The 17949-nt window shown below is 36.9% G+C and overlaps 1 protein-coding gene across 4 annotated transcripts in view; it reads left to right on the forward strand.

Annotated features, from left to right (window-relative positions):
- RNGTT (RNA guanylyltransferase and 5'-phosphatase) overlaps positions 1–17949 on the forward strand; it is a 239108-nt gene that overhangs the window by 153853 nt on the left and 67306 nt on the right. The window contains exon 15 of one of the 4 annotated variants that reach the window (XM_055535521.1): positions 8793–9604. The exons of the other annotated variants lie outside the window; for them this stretch is intronic. Coding sequence (XP_055391496.1) covers positions 8793–8898 — 106 coding nt within the window. The 3' untranslated portion in view covers positions 8899–9604. Of the gene's footprint in view, positions 1–8792; positions 9605–17949 lie in introns of those variants that run through there. 4 annotated transcript variants of the gene reach the window in all.

A 17949-nucleotide genomic window follows, 5' to 3' on the forward strand; every position in this document is an offset into this window, starting at 1 on the left:
TTCAGCTTCAACATCAGTTCTTCCAATGAGTATTCAGGACTGATTTCCTTTAGGATGGACTGGTTGGATCTCCTTATGGTCCAAGGGACTCTCATGAGTCTTCTCTGACACCACAAACAAAGCATCAATTCTTTGGTGCTCAGCTTTCTTTAAGGTCCAACTCTCAGATCCATATATGACTATTGGAAAAACCATAGCTTTGACTAAATAGGCCTTTGTTGGCAAAGTAATGTCTCTGCTTTTTAATATGCTGTCTAGGTTGGTCATAACTTTTCTTCCAAGGAGCAAGCGTCTCTTAATTTCATGGCTGCAGTCACCATCTGCAGTGATTTTGGAGCTCAAACAAATAAAGTCTGTCACTGTTTCTACTGTTTCCCCATCTATTTGCCATGAAGTGATGGGACCAGATGCCATGATCTTAGTTTTCTGAATATTGAGTTTTAAGCCAACTTTTTCACTCTCCTCTTTCACTTTCATCAAGAGGCTCTTTAGTTCTCGTTCGCTTTCAACACCTTTTCTCCTTCACCATAAGGGTGGTGTCATCTGCACATCTGAGGTTATTGATATTTCTCCCAGCAATCTTGATTCCAGCTTGTGCTTCATCCAGCCTGGCTTTCTGCATGATATACTCTGCATATAAGTTAAATAAGCAGGATAACAATATACAGCCTTGACGTACTCCTTTCCCAATTCGGATCCAGTCTGTTGTTCCATGTCTGGTTCTAACTATTGCTTCTATATCTGCATACAGATTTCTTAGGAGGCAGGTAAAGTGGTCTGGTATTCTCATCTCTTGAAGAATTTTCCACAGTTTGTTGTGATCCACGCAGTCAAAGGCTTTGGCATAGTCAATAAAACAGAAATAGATATTTTTCTGGAACTCTTGCTGTTTCAATGATCCAGTGGATATTGGCAATTTGATCTCTGGTTCCTCTGCCTTTTCTAAATCTGGTTTGAACCTCTGGAAGTTCACGATTCATGTACTGTTGAAGCCTGGCTTGGAGAATTTTGAGCATTACTTTGCTAGTGTGTGATATGAGTGCAATTGTGTGGTAGTTTGAGCATTCTTTGGCATTGCCTTTCTTTGGGATTGGAATGAAAACTGACCTGTTCCAGTCCTGTGGCCACTGCTGAGTTTTCCAAATTTGCTGGCATATTGAGTGCAGCACTTTCACAGCATCATCTTCCAGGATTTGAAATAGCTCAACTGGAATTCCATCACCTCCATTAGCTTTGTTCATAGTGATGCGTCGTAAGCTCACTTGACTTCACATTCCAGGATGTCTGGCTCTAGGTGAGTGATCACACCATCATGGTTATCTGGGTCGTGAAGATCTTTTTTGTATAGTTTTGTGTATTGTTGCCACCTCTTCTTAATATTTTCTGCTTCTGTTAGGCCCATACCGTTTCTGTCCTTTATTGTGCCCATCTTTGCATGAAATGTTCCCTTGGTATCTCTAATTTTCTTGAAGAGATCTCTAGTCTTTCCCATTCTATTGTTTCCCTCTATTTCTTTGCATTGATCACTCAGGAAGGCTTTCTTATCTCTTCTTTCTATTCTTTGGAACTCTGCATTCAAATAGGTATGTCTTTCCTTTTCTCCTCTGCCTTTAGCTGCTCTTCTTTTCTCAGCTATTTGTAAGGCCTCCTCAGACAACCATTTTGCCTTTTTGCATTTCTTTTTCTTGGGGATAGTCTTGATCACTGCATCCTGTACAGTGTCACAAATCTCCATCCATAGTTCTTCAGACACTCTGTCTATCAGATCTAATCCCTTTGTCTATTTCTCACTTCCACTGTATATTCGTAAGGGATTTGATTTAGGTCATACCTGAATGGGCTAGTGGTTTTCCTTACTTTCTTCAATTTAAGTCTGAATTTCACAATAAGGAGTTCATGATCTGAGCCACAGTCAGCTCCTGGTCTTGTTTTTGCTGACTGTATAGAGCTTCTCCATCTCTGGCTGCAAAGAATATAATCAGTCTGATTTCAGTATCAACCATCTGTTGATGTCTATGTGTAGAGTCTTCTCTTGTGGTGTTGGAAGAGGGTGTTTGCTATGACCAGTGTGTTCTCTTGCCAAAACTCTTGTTCACTTTTGACCTGCTTCGTTTTGTACTCCAAGGCCAAATTTGCCTGTTACGTCAGGTATCTCTTGACTTCCTACTTTTGCATTCCAGTCCCCTATAATGAAAAGGACATCTTTTTTGGGTGTTAGTTCTAGAAGGTCTTATAGATCTTCATAGAACCATTCAACTTCAGCTTCTTCAGGATTACTGGTCGGGGCATACTGTGATATTGAATGGTTTGCCTTGGAAACAAACAGAGACCATTCTGTCATTTTTGAAATTGGATCCAAGTACTGCAGTTTGGACTCTTGTTGACTATGATGGCTCTTCCATTTCTTTTAAGGGATTCTTGGCCACAATAGTAGATATAATGGTCATCTGCGTTAGATTCACCCATTTCAGTCCATTTTGGTTCACTGATTCCTAAAATGTCGATGTTTACTTTTGCCATCTCCTGTTTGACCACTTTCAATTTTCCTTGTTTCATGGCCCAGCATTCCAGGTTCCTATGCAATATTGCTCTTATAGCATTGGAGTTTACTTCCATCACCAGTCACATCCACAACTGGGTATTGTTTTTGCTTTAGCTCCGTCTCTTCATTCTTTCTGGGGTTATTTCTCCACTGATCTCCCATAGCATATTGGGCACCTACTGACCTGGGGAGTTCATCTTTCAGTGTCCTATCTTTTTTGCCTTTTCATGCTGTTCATGGGGTTCTCAAGGCAAGAATACGGAAGTGGCTTGCCATTCCCTTCTCCACTGAATCACATTGGGCAAACTCCAGGAGATGGTGAGGGACTGGGAGGCCTGGAGTGCTGCAGTCCGTGGGGTCGCAGAGAACAGGACACTACCGGATGACTGAACAACAACAGCAGCACAAAATAGAAATTGGCCTCGTAAAACTTGTATGAGGATTAAGTGAACTAATACATGTAAACTATTTTAGAACAGGTGGCACTTGGTAAGCATTTTTCTATTTGTTATTGTTTGTGTTGTTTTCAGTTAAGGCATCCATATTCATCCATAAGTGAAAAATCTATATTCCCTTTTTGCCAGTCCTGTAGTTCTATTGTTTGCTGAACTATCTGAATTCAGTTTTCTATGTGCATTACTTCCTATTTGATTCCAATTTCTGTTAATTTTTCCCTTTTAAAATGCATATGTTTTCAATGTATTTGTATAATTAATTATATAAATTGTTGAATATCTGGAGAGCAAGAGCATAACAAAAATCAGAAAAGTTTTTACAAAAATTTTTGATAGTGAATGTCTTAAAATAACTTTGGTGATGTGTATAGTGGGTAAGAACATGAGTTTTTGGCCAGGACTGCACAGAACCAATCCTAGCTCCACTACTTAACTTGCTCTTGTTTCTTAATCTTTTTAAGCTTCCTCATCTGTAAAATGTCCCCAGTAATAGTGCTTAGCGCATAGATTTGTTGTGAAGATTTATTCATACTCTTTAACTGTATGAATAGACCGAGTAAATTCGAGTTCTGCCTGTATGCTGCTGCTGCTGCTAAGTCGCTTCAGTCGTGTCCGACTCTGTGCGACCCCAGAGATGACAGCCCACTAGGCTCCTCTGTCCCTGGGATTCTCCAGGCAAGAACACTGGAGTGCGTTGCCATTTCCTTCTCCAGTGCATGAAAGGGAAAAGTGAAAGTGAAATCGCCCAGTCGTGCCTGACTCTTAGCGACCCCATGGACTGCCACCTACCAGGCTCCTCCGTCCATGGGATTTTCCAGGCAAGAGTACTGGAGTGGGTTGCCATTGCCTTCTCCTCTGCCTGTATAGACTTTACAATTATAAGCTAGTAGGCTAAAATGCAAAAATAATTTTGCGTTATGAGGTTTTGTAGAATGAAAAAAATGATGCATCTTATTAACCCAGTTCAGATCTGGGCATTTGAAAGTGAGAAGTGCTAATAGCTTCATAACAAGCACAATGAGGTAAATGGCATCAACTACATGATTCTACTTTGCTTGAAAATGGATGAAAAATCCTCTTATTCTGATTAAAGTGATTTTTTTCTTTTGTTAAGATTTATTTAAAGAAAAGAATGATTAATTCTATTAATATTTCTCATATTTACTTGAACTAGTGTTAGGATTTTAAGAAAGACATTATAGTGATAAAGTATTCAGACTGTTGAAAAATGTTGTTGTGTAAGAGGATTAAGTCAGCAAGAATATAATAAAAAATTCTTATTTCTTTGCTGAGCAGAGTTCCCCCCACCCCCCCACCCCCACCCCACTCTATTTTGGAATGAAATGTTTAACTCTTTTATTTATATTTCATTGAAGAATATTTTTAAGTAAGTGAAATTAGAGATAAAAACACTAATATAACCAGTATTATTACAGAGTACACCTAATGATTGTATTTGGCATATAGCTGATCATACTTTGGGGGGTATAAGAGTGGCTACTTTTATCTTTTAACAAACGACCCATAGTAACTGCTTTGGTTATCCTATTTGAACATATTCTCATCATTCAGACATTTTTAAAGAAAAATGCTTCTTTGGGTTTCAGTCCTTTGAATGGTTACTCTATCAAATTCTTGATTATGGTGTTTTTTCCAAGGGGGCCGGGAGAGCAATGGAGAAGCTAAGCTGAAAGCTGAGCTTTCAGTTCCTCTGCCCGGCTGTCTGGCTGTTTTTGAGGTATTAGTAATTCCTGTTAACTCTTTTGTTTGATCTTCCCGACTTCCTACAGAAAATTGATCTCAGGCCACCGGCCAAAAATAAATACCACAGTCAAAGTGCCTAGGAGAGAGGGAGATATGGTTTCAAAACATGTGTTTATAACTTCACTGGAGTCAAAATACTCTTTCACTTGTCAATTTACTAAAGAGAAATTGGCATCACATTTATTTTTATCATTTGGTTCTTTGGAATTTAACTTTTATTTTTATTCATTGAAAATTATTCTTTATAACAGCTTTTTGCTTGTATTATTCTAATTTAATATAATTTTCCTTAATGACATATTTTTCTTTTTTTTTTTTTTTTTTGACATATTTTTCTAAGTTAGCTTTTATGTTATGAGGTGCTTGTTACCTGGTAGATATCTGTGGGGATATTGTATAGATAGAATACCAGTGTTGTTTCTACTTTGAATCACATTGGAGAGAATGTGATTCAAACTAATCCATGTAGCCTGTGAAAACAAAATTTTACTATTGACCTTCTTGAGTTTGTGTTAATATAAAGGAGAGTTTTTCTAAATGCCATCATGTTAACCTACTGCAGAAGCAGTAGTGTTCATAACAAAAATATTACTAAGACTTAGTAAAATGAACTGTCTCATCCTCTGAGGATGAAATGATTCGATAGTATCACCAACTCAATGGTAATGAATTTGAGCAAACTCCAGGAGATAGTGGAGGACAAAGGAGCCTGGCGTGCTGTAGTCCATGGGGTTACAAAGATTCGGATATGAGCAACAATTGAACAACAACAACAGTGAAATGAGACACTTATAGTATTGTCTAATGGCTTATATTTGATATAATTATGGATGGAGATTTTAAAATTAGTAATTTGTTACCACTTGCTGTATTAGGATTTGGCCTGAAGTATTTATGAAGTTATGATACATTTGTTGCTAACCATCCCAAGTTCAAATTCTTGTTTGTATTTTAAGGGTAAAAGGAGGAAAAAAATTGAACTTTTAGTCACTGTGCATTTCTCTGTTAAAATCAATTATGGAATAAATTAAATAGCTCTGATTATTAAAATAATTAGAAAATAATTAGTGATAGAATTATTTCTTTTAACTTTCACAGTCTGTTTTGAACCAAGTCATTTAATTCGGTTTAAAGAGTTAATTATGACAAGAGGATATTTAATATCCTGTAGCATATGACAGCTTCAAAATATAAATATGGTAATTTATTGTAAAAAGAATAAAGCTAGGGCACATCATTGTTAATGCAGTCCTTTTATCTCTGGAAAATGGAACTCATATTAAGCTTTGAACCTCAGGGGAAAATATATGGGGGAAGGGTATGGAACTCATTTTGTTCTTTGTGTTTATCAGAAAACTATCTTAGTTTCCAAGTATTAAATAATGTTGAATAATAGTATGGTAAGAACAATTATGATCCATGATTTTTGCAAAACTTCATGAAGTGGTGTTGCTAATGGTTGTTCTCAGTATCTTAATTTTATTATATTGGTACCTGTTATATATGACCTTTTTTTAAATTATACTTAATTGTAAGAAACATATTTCATTGTCTAATAATAATCTAAGCTTTAGATGTTCTAAGTGTCCATAAATGTACCAGGTTATGCACCGTAAACAGTACAGATTTAACAACTGTATTTATAGTAAATTACCACCTTGTAATGTTTTAATTAGAAACCTCTTTCAACTGGAAGTTTTCTATATCTGCAGTTTAAGGATAGTTCATGTTGATAAACAGAAGTGATTGCAGATTTCATAAGCATGTTTTCAATTATCAAAGGAAGTCTGTAGATTAGGCAGCTTTTTAAGAAAGTGCATTCTGTTTTTACTTAATTGTTTGAAAATGGATCTAAATTGTATGTCCATTAACATGCTAATATCAAAAGTATTTTTCCTGACCGTTGTACAATGACACGAGTTCCTCAAATATCATCCAATTTACCTCTTGTGAGTAATGTCTTTAACTTTCATAACTAGAGCAGGAATATGTATTATTTAGATTTTTAAATTGCTTTGGCATTTAAATATGGATTTATTATAGAAAGTATAAACCATATTACATAGTCTCAAGGGAGTTTAGAATACATTAACTGTAAATTACATGAATTCATTACTAAGAAACAAAGACCTTTATTCATCTTTATCAGAATCTAATTTATTAAAATGAAAAAAAGAATCACTATCCTTTGTCTTCCATTTAGTTTTGGACTTTCATCATAGTAAGTAGCAGTGCTAGTTAAAACTGATTAATCACTATTCAGTAACTGTTCTTGAAAACCATCTGTGTGCAAACCACATTGTTAGGAGATGAGAATAAAAAGATGGATAAGCCCTATCCTGAAGGTAAGAGTAGCTTTGCTGGAGGGATAGATACAGATAAGTATTAGTGTGACAAAAGCTGTACTATCAGTATGAGGAAAGCACTACAGAAGACCAGTCTTATATTATATATAAAATATTTTAATTGTAACAGCACGGTGACGTTTCCATAGAAGAAGGTTCTGTGAGTAAAACTTTGTAAATACATAAGAATGGCATTCAAGATATATAGTGTGAAAAAAAGTCATTAAATTAATGTGAAATGTTTATTGAATCACTAGTATTTATGGAAGTGGACACTTGTATAAAGTAGACTAGGACCAGATTGTGCTAGACCAAGAAAGCCAGAGTAGAGAATTAGGACTCACCTATGGTTTTTCCTGTGGTCATGTATGGATGTGAGAGTTGGACTGTGAAGAAGGCTGAGCGCTGAAGAATTGATGCTTTTGAACCGTGGTGTTGGAGAAGACTCTTGAGAATCTCTTGGACTGCAAGGAGATCCAACCAGTCCATTCTAAAGGAGATCAGCCCTGGGATTTCTTTGGGAGAAATGATGGTAAAGCTGTAACTCCAGTAGTTTGGCCACCTCATGCGAAGAGTTGACTCATTGGAAAAGACTCTGATGCTGGGAGGGATTGCGGGCAAGAGGAGAAGGGGACGACAGAGGATGAGATGGCTGGATGGCATCACTGACTCGATGGACGTGAGTCTGAGTGAACTCCGGGAGTTGGTGATGGACAGGGAGGCCTGGCGTGCTGTGATTCATGGGGTCGCAAAGAGTCAGACACGACTGAGCGACTGATCTGATCTGATCTTGAACAGTTAGTGATCAATTAAAAGAACCGACACCTGTGCTTTAGAAAGTAACTGGCTAGAAGATAGAGATTGCTAACATTTTCTAATCAGTTTTACAAACCAGAAACCTATACATTGTCTTTGTCTCCCTTGCCTGGTTATCCAGAGAAGTCCTGTTAGTTTTACTTCTCAGCAGTTGCTTAAGTCTGTTGACTTTGTTTTGTCCCATAGTCATGACTTCATTCAAGGCAGCATTGTGTTACCTGGACTACCGCAGTAGCCTCTAACTGATCTTACTGCCCTTGTTCTCACCTAGTACACAGTCTGACATTAGTAAACATTATCAGAACTCTGTCAGCCCTTTTCTTTCAACCTTCTCTCTCTTTGGTTAGCGTTTGTCTGGTGTGGTGGGTTGAAATGTGTCCCTCAAAAAGGTGTGTGGCATGCCCTGTTACCTGTGAATGTCACTGTGCTTGGAAATAGAATCTTTGTTGATGTAATCAAGCTGTAAGTGAAGATTGAGGTCATACTAGAGTAGGGTGGGCCCTTAATCCAATATGACTAGTTTGAGAGATATATAATAAGAGGAGAAGGGGAGATACATGAGGAGGGAACGCCATGTGATGAGGGAGGCAGAGATTGAAGTGCTGCAGCTGTAAGCCAGGGTTTGTCAGCAAACCATGAGACGCTAGGAAGAGGCAAGACAAGATTTCTTTCCTGTGGATTTCAGAGGGAGCGTGGTTGTATCAACATCTTGATTTTAGAATTGTAGCCTCCAAAACTGGGAGACGATAAATTGGTTTAAGCCACCCAGCTTTGTGGTACTTTCTTATGGAGGCTCTAGGAAACAAATGCATCTTGTATGTATTGTTTTACCCTTTAACTTTAATTATTCTTTTTTTCCTTATATTTTAGATTCATCTGTTGTAAACAGCATTTAGCTGGACTTTGTATCTTTTGGGTTTCCCTGATAGCTCAGTTGGTAAAGAATCTACTTGCAACGCAGGAGACCCCAGTTTGATTCCTGGGTCGGGATGATCTGCTGGAGAAGGGATAGGCTACCTACTCCAGCATTCTTGGGCTTCCCTTGTGGCTCAGCTGGTAAAGATTTCATGCTTGCATTGCTTTCATGGTCGTTCATGGATATGCACAGAGACAAACATTAAGAGTCATCTGCTTTCTCGTTTTAACTCTCATACTATAAACAAGTCTTTCCTGTGGTGCCATGTTTTCCATGTTTCAGTGCTTTATTTTTTGGTGATTTCACTGGACCTCCAAGTGTAATCCTGAAGTGCTATCTAATGTTCCTACATGCAGGAAAGCTGTGATTTTCCTTTCAGAGAAAATACATGTATTAAATAAGCTTCACTCAGGGATGAGTTAAGTGTTGGCATGAGCCCAGTGTTAACGAATCAACAGTTATATATTAAGTAATACGTCTTAAAACAGAAACTGAGAACACGGTTATGTGTTGTTTGGTTAACAAAATATGATCAGGGAATTGCAGGAACCTAATGCTGAATTTAGCCAAGGAGCAGTGGTTTAGCATTCCCTAATTTAGTGTTCTTAGTGACTTTATAGAACTACTGTGAATGACAAGAATGGACCGAATATTTTTTCTTTTATCTTGTTCTTAAGCTCCTTGAAATAATAAACTCTTGTTCTTCTTCCCCTAGAATCTATCATTCTGTATATTGGCAACTTTTAATAAATACCTATTCAATGAATAAATGAATCTCTGTGTCTTTCACGTAGTAGATGACCAGTACAATTGGCTCTGTGTATCCACGGGTTCCCCAGTTCTACCTTCTGAGGAGGGCCAACTGTATTATGCCATAAATAGTATATGAGGGTCTCGAGCACCTCAGATTTTAGTATCTGCAGGGGGATACCCTGGAACCAGTACCCCATAAATACTAAGGCAGAACTGTACATTTTTGTTGAATAATGAATACTGAATAAATTGACTACAAAAGATACTACACTAGAATGTTACTTTAATTTCAGAATTTTGTCATATTGAAAAAATAAGATTAGACTTTCTCAGGATTTTGGAGATATATACAGATACAGATGTTTCTGATGAAGGGATTTTTTTTCTCTAATGCCCCAGAATATTGTCATGATTCAGTGAAACAAAAGGTATCATTTTGAAAGTACCTTAGATTTGGAATACTTATGCTTACAAAAACTCTTAGATGTATTTTTGAAATAATACCATTAGAAACATTCTGGCAAAATTACTGTAATTATATTTGTCTGACAAAACTTCACTGGCTAATTTATGCTTGTGTAAGTTGCCCTTTGGAACGTTTGCAGACAAAGTATACTTGTCATTTTTTTTTAACTATTTTTCATGTGTATCCTGTGTTATCATACTAGAATTTTTGATACATGTATGTTTATGCTCATTGGAAACTCTAAAAAACTAGAATTTGATGAAGCTCACTGTGCAATCTAGCACAGGTACAGATATTAACCCTGTTAACAACTAACTATACTTAAGTTAACTAGATAAGTCAGTGGCTTGTTTGTCATTCAACAAGTGGATTCCTCCCTTGACACTTCTCCACGGGTGGAAGGGAGGTGCTGCCTTGTTACTGCTGGGTGGGAGTGGACGTCCAGGTTCTCCACTTGGCCTCTGTAGAATGGTGGAGAGATGGGGGTAACTGGAAGATGCCCCTTGTTTCTGCTGGGCAGGGAGAGTTGTAAGTTCAGAATCCTGTCATGGCTTCCATTGACACTGTATTTTAGAGAAGGGATAGCCTTCTTATCACTGGGTTTGGTGAAAGACCTGATCTCCTAGACAGCCCCAGTGAGAGGTGGGGTGAGAGTGGACATGTCAGTTCTTCTGTGGTTCTTTCATGGTTCTTCATGGTCTTCACCATCATTGTGGCTACTGGAGAATGTCTCCTTAGCCTGTGGCTCCCCAGTCAGCTTTCCCTATCCACCTCCTATCAGAGGTTTGGGCCTCCTTTTTGTAGTCTGGTGAGGATGGACACCTAGGCTCCCTACTTGGTCTTTGCTATTAGGGTTGGGGATGGTGTGAAGTATTTTCGTTGGTGTTGCACTAGTGGTGATTATCTAAAAAGTTTCTTGCTAGGCTCCCCATTGGATGGAGAGAGGAGGCTTTTCTTAGGGCCTTTTTTGGGGGAGGGAGTCTCTTCCCATTGGCTTGCTGGCTTCTCTTCGTTTCCAGTCTGAAATACATGAAGCAAAAAACAGACACACAGTGTATTTGTTACCATGTAGTTCCTTGAGTCTTGAGCTCCCTACTTGGACTACCTTTTTCTCTTCATCCTTTAGTGTCTTATGTTTGTGTTATATGCAGTGTCCTTGTTTTTTAATTGTACTTAAGAATACTTAAGAAGAATAGGGAAAAGTTTGCTTCATCTTCCCGGAAGCAGAAGTCCTAACATACAATTTAGTTTATAAAGTTTAATTACTCATAACCTTTTAAGAACAGTTCATACTATAGTTGCTCACTCATTGAATTGGTGCATATTTTTTTTTGAAGGCTGTTTGTCTCCATCCAAGAGCTTTGTGAATTGAGAAAAGGAAGATGAAGATAAACACTCACAGCATTTCTACCAAGTTAGTTTTCAGATATGTCAATTTCCATACCTTTCATAATCATAATTTATGATTTAGATGAGGAAAGATAGAATGCATTGTATTGACAATAACTTCAGTCTTTTCCTATCATTTCCATTGCTAGCTGGTTCTGTTACACTCAATTTATCTTGGATGATCATTTAATTGTGCTGTGGATTGTTAAACAAGCCTGGGCTTTTATTACAGAACCACAGATTACCTCTGTAGCGAGTGAGCTGGTCAAGGTATCCATTCTAAATTATAAGCTGTCGTAAAACTCCACAGCCTTTGAAAGATGAAAGTGCAGATGAGTCTGGTGATTTTCAACAAATGCTATTATTCAGTTTAGATTGTAAAAAAATACATTTTAAGACTCTCAGTTTGAATAAGGACTTAAATTTAAATTTTAATTGGACTGAACATTTTCATTATTTAATTTTCACAGTATTTTATCCAGAAAATTAAATAATGTCTTTATGAGTTAGGAGAGGTATCTCCATTTTACAGATGGGAAAATTGAAAAATGCCAATGTTTTATGACTTATCCAAGAACATTCAGTGAACTGAGATTAAAACTGGAACAACAGACCAAGATTGGAATTCTCAATATTTTTTTTAACCACCATCTTGTGCTCAGTCCACTAGACCATGCCACTAACTAAATTAAATTTATATATCTTTCAAAATCAGAGCAAGGGGAGAGAAGGGGTTATCCAATTAGAACTTTAGCTTCAGACATGGTCTGCGAGTGTCTAATTTTTCAGTCTGATGCATCAGGAATGTTTCATCATTATCATATCCCCTTTTTCATATGCAGCATAATAAAAAGTCCATAATACTAGGCAGTAATTTAAAAAAATATGAATTTCTCCTTAACAAGAAATATGATAGTTATTTGAATTTTTTTACAATTTAAAGGAAAACTGAAAAATGTGATATGAATAAACAAATATAGTGCACATTGTTGTTATGGTTCAGTCACCTAGTCATGTCTGACTCCTTGCAACCCCATGAACTGCATCACATACTTGCCATTAAATATATTACATATCTATATTTTATATGTTGCACAAAAGCATTATAAACCTTACTGAAAATTTATGGTAGGTTTGCAAGCTATCAGAGCTTATCATATTATAGACTACTAACTGTCAAGTAAGTTGGAACTCGGAAATTGGTTTATTAAAATTAAATTTCATTACATATTCTTCTATTAGTTTGAAATATTTATATAGAATATTTTAGAGTAGTTTGTTATAATATGTTAGGAAGAATTTATTACTAAAAATTGAGAGTCTGGGTTCTAGGTTGAGCTCTTACTCAGCTAAATATATTGATCATGGAAACATATTTGCAGGTTTGTCTTTGGAAATTAGAATCCTCATATAGCAGTTTGTTGTTGATAATATAGCACCATGGAGATTTCTTTTCTGCTATTTTTTTTTTCTTTTCACCTTTTCTTTTATTCCTAAGAGTTTCCTTTTGTATTCTGTTGTTAAAATTCTAATCAGTGTCAGGTAAAACTGTATAACAATGTATTGCTTTCCAATTCAGTGCTTCTGTTTTTCACAGTGGGTTTTTATTTAAAATGACTCAGTTCAAGATGGTACTATGGTATGATTCTATTGCTCAGGTGTGTCCAACTCTTTCTGACCCTATGGACTGTAGCTAGCCAGGTTCCTCTGTCCATGGGATTTTTTCAGGCAAGAATACTGGTGTGGGTTGCCATTTCCTCTTCAAGGGGATCTTCAAACCCAACGATTAAACATGTGGCTTCTGCAGCTTCTGCATTGCAGGCAGATTCTTGAACCACTGAGCCATCGGGGAAGCCCAAGGTAATACTAAACAAGTTAAAAATTAAAATCTGTATCTCAGTTGTCCAAGATTAGGAATCCCTATAACAAAACTAACTTATATACTTTATTCATCACTCCAAACTAGTTCTTCTCTACCTTCAAGATCCTATAATTTTTTTGCTATTAAAGTCAGTTGTATTTTGCCTTACATTATAGTGAGCTGTTAACTTGACCCCTACAGTACCTAATAAATTGTTTTACACTACGTATTCTCAGGTACATGTTTTGAATCGAATTCAGTTCTGTGAAGACAAGATAAACTCATGACCCCTTTCTGATACCTGATTTTTAATATGGATGTATTGATATTGTTTCTATTCAGCTTATTCCTCATTTGGCTTTCAAATTAGTTTTATTGTTTAATCATAGTTTTCTTCACCTGGTTAGAATTATTAAGATTTTGTTTCCTCAGTAATCTTCTAATTTGCATGATGAAAAATCAGATGATCACTGATCAATTATTTTAAAATGTATTCCATTTTAATATATGCCGTCTAGATGATCATTCTAACCAGAACAGTGCCTACCACATGGTAGTGCTCAAAAATGAATAAATGAGAGAACTAACACTGGTGGCTCAAATGGTAAAGAATCTGCCTGCAACACGGGAAGACCTGGGATTGGTCCCTGGGTTGGGAAGATGCCCTGGAGGAGGGCATGGGAACCCACTCTAGTATTCTTGCTTGGAGAATCCCCATGGACAGAGGAGCCTGGCGGGCTACGGTCCATGAGGTCGCAAAGAGTTGGACATGACTGAGCGACTAAGCACATACACACACAGCAAAAGGTTCTAATAGCCTTTCTGTTTAATAGTTTATATACTTAGATATTTATAGGTGAGATCACTGTGTTCAAAGATTTGTTAAAAATCCTTAATTTTAGTTTAAACTCTTCAGTGCTAAAACCTGCTTCTCTACAGGAACATGTTACATGAAGCCTGTTAACTTTATTAAGATGTACCAAATTAATAGTTATCCAAAGTCAATTGATAGGTTAGGGCTCAATGAACAGAATCACACAGAATTGTTAATGAGATATAATGTGTGAAGGGAGTCTGTGGACAGGGAACTACTACCCAAAGGTTAATTTGTTTATTAGTCAAGCTTTTATTATTAAAATGCAACTAATCATACATGCTAAATAATACTATTGTATTATAAATATACTTCTCAGAATATGCGATGTATATTTGAGCGTATATACTGGATTGTACAGATTATCAAGATACAGACGAAGCTTTATCTTATTCTTGGCAAAGTGTCTTTAGGTATTCCTAAATAATTAGAAAAATTCAATTATAAGAAAAATTACAAAAAACTAGTAATGTACAGATGTGAGAACTGGACAATAAAGAAGGCAAAGCCCCAAACAATTGATGCTTTCGAACTGTGGCGCTGGAGAAGACTCTTGAGAGTCCCTTAGAAAGCAAGAACAAACCCGTCAATCTTAAAGTGAATCAATCCTGAATACTCTTTGGAAGGACTGATACTGAAGCTGAAGCTCCAGTACTTGGCTACCTGATGCGAACAGCTGACTCACTGAAAAAGACCCTGATGCTGGGAGTGATTGAAGGCAGAGGATGAGATGGTTGGATGGCATCACTGATTCAATGGACATGAACTTGGGCAAGACACCGGGAGACAGTGAGGGAAGCCTGGCATTCTGCAGTATATGGGGTCATGAAGAGTTGCACATGGCTTGGCGACTGAACAACAACAATAACTCAGTAGATAGTATATAGTTTTTTTTCTTTTGAACTTTTAATTTTGTATTGGGGTATAGCCAGTTAAAAATGTTGTGATAGTTTCAGGTGAACATCAAAGGGACTCAGCCACACATATACATGTATCCACTCTTCCCCAAACCCTTCTCCCATCCGGGCTGCCATATAACATTGAGCAGAGTTCCCTGTGCTATACAGTAGGTCTTTGTTGGTTATCTGTTTTAAATATAGAAATGTGTACATGTAGATAGTGTATAGTCTTGATAGATAATTATTAGAAAGCAAATTTCTAAATGTCAAAGCTGTAATAAAATCTTTGTCTTTGAAGCTCTGGGGGGAATCATTTTGGAAAACCTCTTGGTAGTTTGGATTTATTTGTTCAAAATACTGAAAGGCTGAGCATTGAAAGATTCAGCTTGTCTCAAGATTGTTCAAAAACATGACTAGATTTCTGTTTATTTAAAGTTGGAAATGATGAAGGAAACAAGTGAAATGGTAGATGAAAATATATTTTGTAATTGAAAAAGATTTCCGGTTCCACCCAAGAAAAGATTTAAGCTATTAGTAATATCTGACTTTTTACCTTAAGCCTGAAAGAATTCACTAGCATAATCTGATTTTTAAAAAATCACTGTGAAGTATGTTTCTTAGGTTATCATTTTGAACCTTTGGAAACCTGTATAATTTTTTTCTTAAACTTGTACACGAAGAGGAAGTATAACTTTTTCTATAAAAGTTTCCTTTCACTCATGTTATTTTGTTGTCCTCTTTACATGTGTGTATAATAGGATAGTACACAGTGCCTTGGACTTATTATTCAATGTAAATGTCCTTTCACAGATCATTTGCTGTCTAGACCTTTATTTACCAGCAGTCATGAACAGATTGTACTTTTCTATTGAGATTAATATGGTTGCAAAGCAGCATTTTACAGAAGAGTTTTAAATACTGTGCTTAGAAAATATGAAGGACAATTAAAATCTGGTGTCTAATACATAAGGTAGCCATTTTATACAAATATAATCTTTTATTTATATTTCATTCCCTTTATCATAATAAATCTATTGGTCATTTTTTTGATAGTTTAAAACTTTCATTGTGTAGCTAGGAAAATAAAGATCCATAGAAAAAGTCTTTTCTTGACACATAAAGAAATACCTTAACTTTGGTACCCTGAACTTAGAGTTGTGCTTTTGTTCTATAATGCCCTCCTTTCAGGATTTTCTATACTGTGTTTGAACCCTAGCTCCTGTATAATTTCTATTGGTTATTTTTTAAATTAAAAAAACCTAAAGGTCTTAACCTTTAGACCACATATGGTTCATTTAAATACTTGAGTGTAATAAAACCTTGTTATTTTGGATTAGACTCTTTTGGAATTCTGGGTATAGTTTCCACACAGGTTGAGTAGAAGTTCACTTTTGTTGCTTAACAAATTCATATTATAAATCCATTTTACAAAGTACATTTAATCTTGCTGAGGGTGTCTTAGTTAAGGTTGCTGTAACAGGTACCACAGACTGGATGACTTAAACAACACTTGTTATTGTTCAGTCACTAAGTCGCGTATGACTCTTTACAATCCCATGGACTGCAGCATGCCAAGCTTCCCTGTCCTTCACCATCTCTCAGAGTTTGCTCAAACTCATGTCCATTGAGTCAGTGATGCCATCCAACCATCCTATCCTCTGTCGCCTCCTTCTCCTCCTGCCCTCAATCTTTTTCAGCATCAGGGTCTTTTCCAACGAATCTGCTCTTTGTATCAGGTGGCCAAAGTTTTGGAGCTTCAGCTTCAGCATCAGTTCTTTCGGTGAATTTTCAAGGTTGATTTCCATTAAGATTGACTGATTTGATCTCCCTGCTGTTCAAGGGACTCTCTTATAAAGAACACTTATTTTATTTATTTAACTTTTTATCTTATATTGGAGTTTAGCCCATTAAACAGTGTTGTGATAGTTCCAGGTGGATAGCAAAGGAGCTCAGCCATACATATACATGTATCCCTTCTCCCTGAGACTCCCTTCCCATTTCTTAATAGTTCTGGAGGTTAAAAGTCTGAGATAAGGGTGCCAGCATGGTTGGGTTCTTCATGAGGGCCCTCTTCCAGGCTATATCCTCACATGGCCTTCCTTGGTTTGTGCCCTGGAAAGCAGGGCTGTTTCCCTGGGGATGGTGGTCAGTGAGGTAACCAGATGACTAGGGTGAACTGTGCTGGCTGCAGAAACCCTCTAGGACTCAGTGATGCAGAACAGGGATTAGAAAGAAACAGCTTGTCACGGTTGTGTGGGAGAGAGAGCTCTTGGAGTGTATAGTCTGAAAGGCTGCCTCCTTCCCCCAGTCCTTCCTTCACTGGAATCTTCTGCCTGGTCAAGGAAAACCTTAAGCTCTTAACCTGAATTACAAAATGTATAGGTATGGTATCAATTCAAATATACTATTGAAAAAAAGAAAAGAAACAACATGAGAAAGACAAGGCAACCATAAGTCAGGGGAATTCTTAACTTGGTGGACCTCTTGAGCATTCTGCTGTGTATTCAACATATTACATTGAATTATGGAGCTTGGCTTTTTTTTGTTTTTGTTGGTGTCTTTCACTAAGAAAATAATATTCTTGAGGGTAGAATCTATTGTTCCAAGTTAAAACAGGGTACCTAGGACTTTGAAGGCCTTTTGTACTTTGGAGAGGCTATAAATGCTTTGGAAATAGCATTTGCCATGGTTTGAAAGGCTTGCCATCAGAGTCTTAAGATAGTGATACCAGCTAGGATTTCACCTGGTTTGTAGCTCCATATTTCAGAGAACTGCTTACCTATCTTCTGAGAAACAGTTCTTATCCATTTCCTTGCCTGAAAGAATGAAAGCCCTCAGACTTGTTCACTTGCCCTCTGCCTCGCCCTTT

The sequence above is a fragment of the Bubalus kerabau genome, chromosome 9, assembly GCF_029407905.1.
Source record: "Bubalus kerabau isolate K-KA32 ecotype Philippines breed swamp buffalo chromosome 9, PCC_UOA_SB_1v2, whole genome shotgun sequence".
NCBI lineage: Eukaryota > Metazoa > Chordata > Mammalia > Artiodactyla > Bovidae > Bubalus > Bubalus kerabau.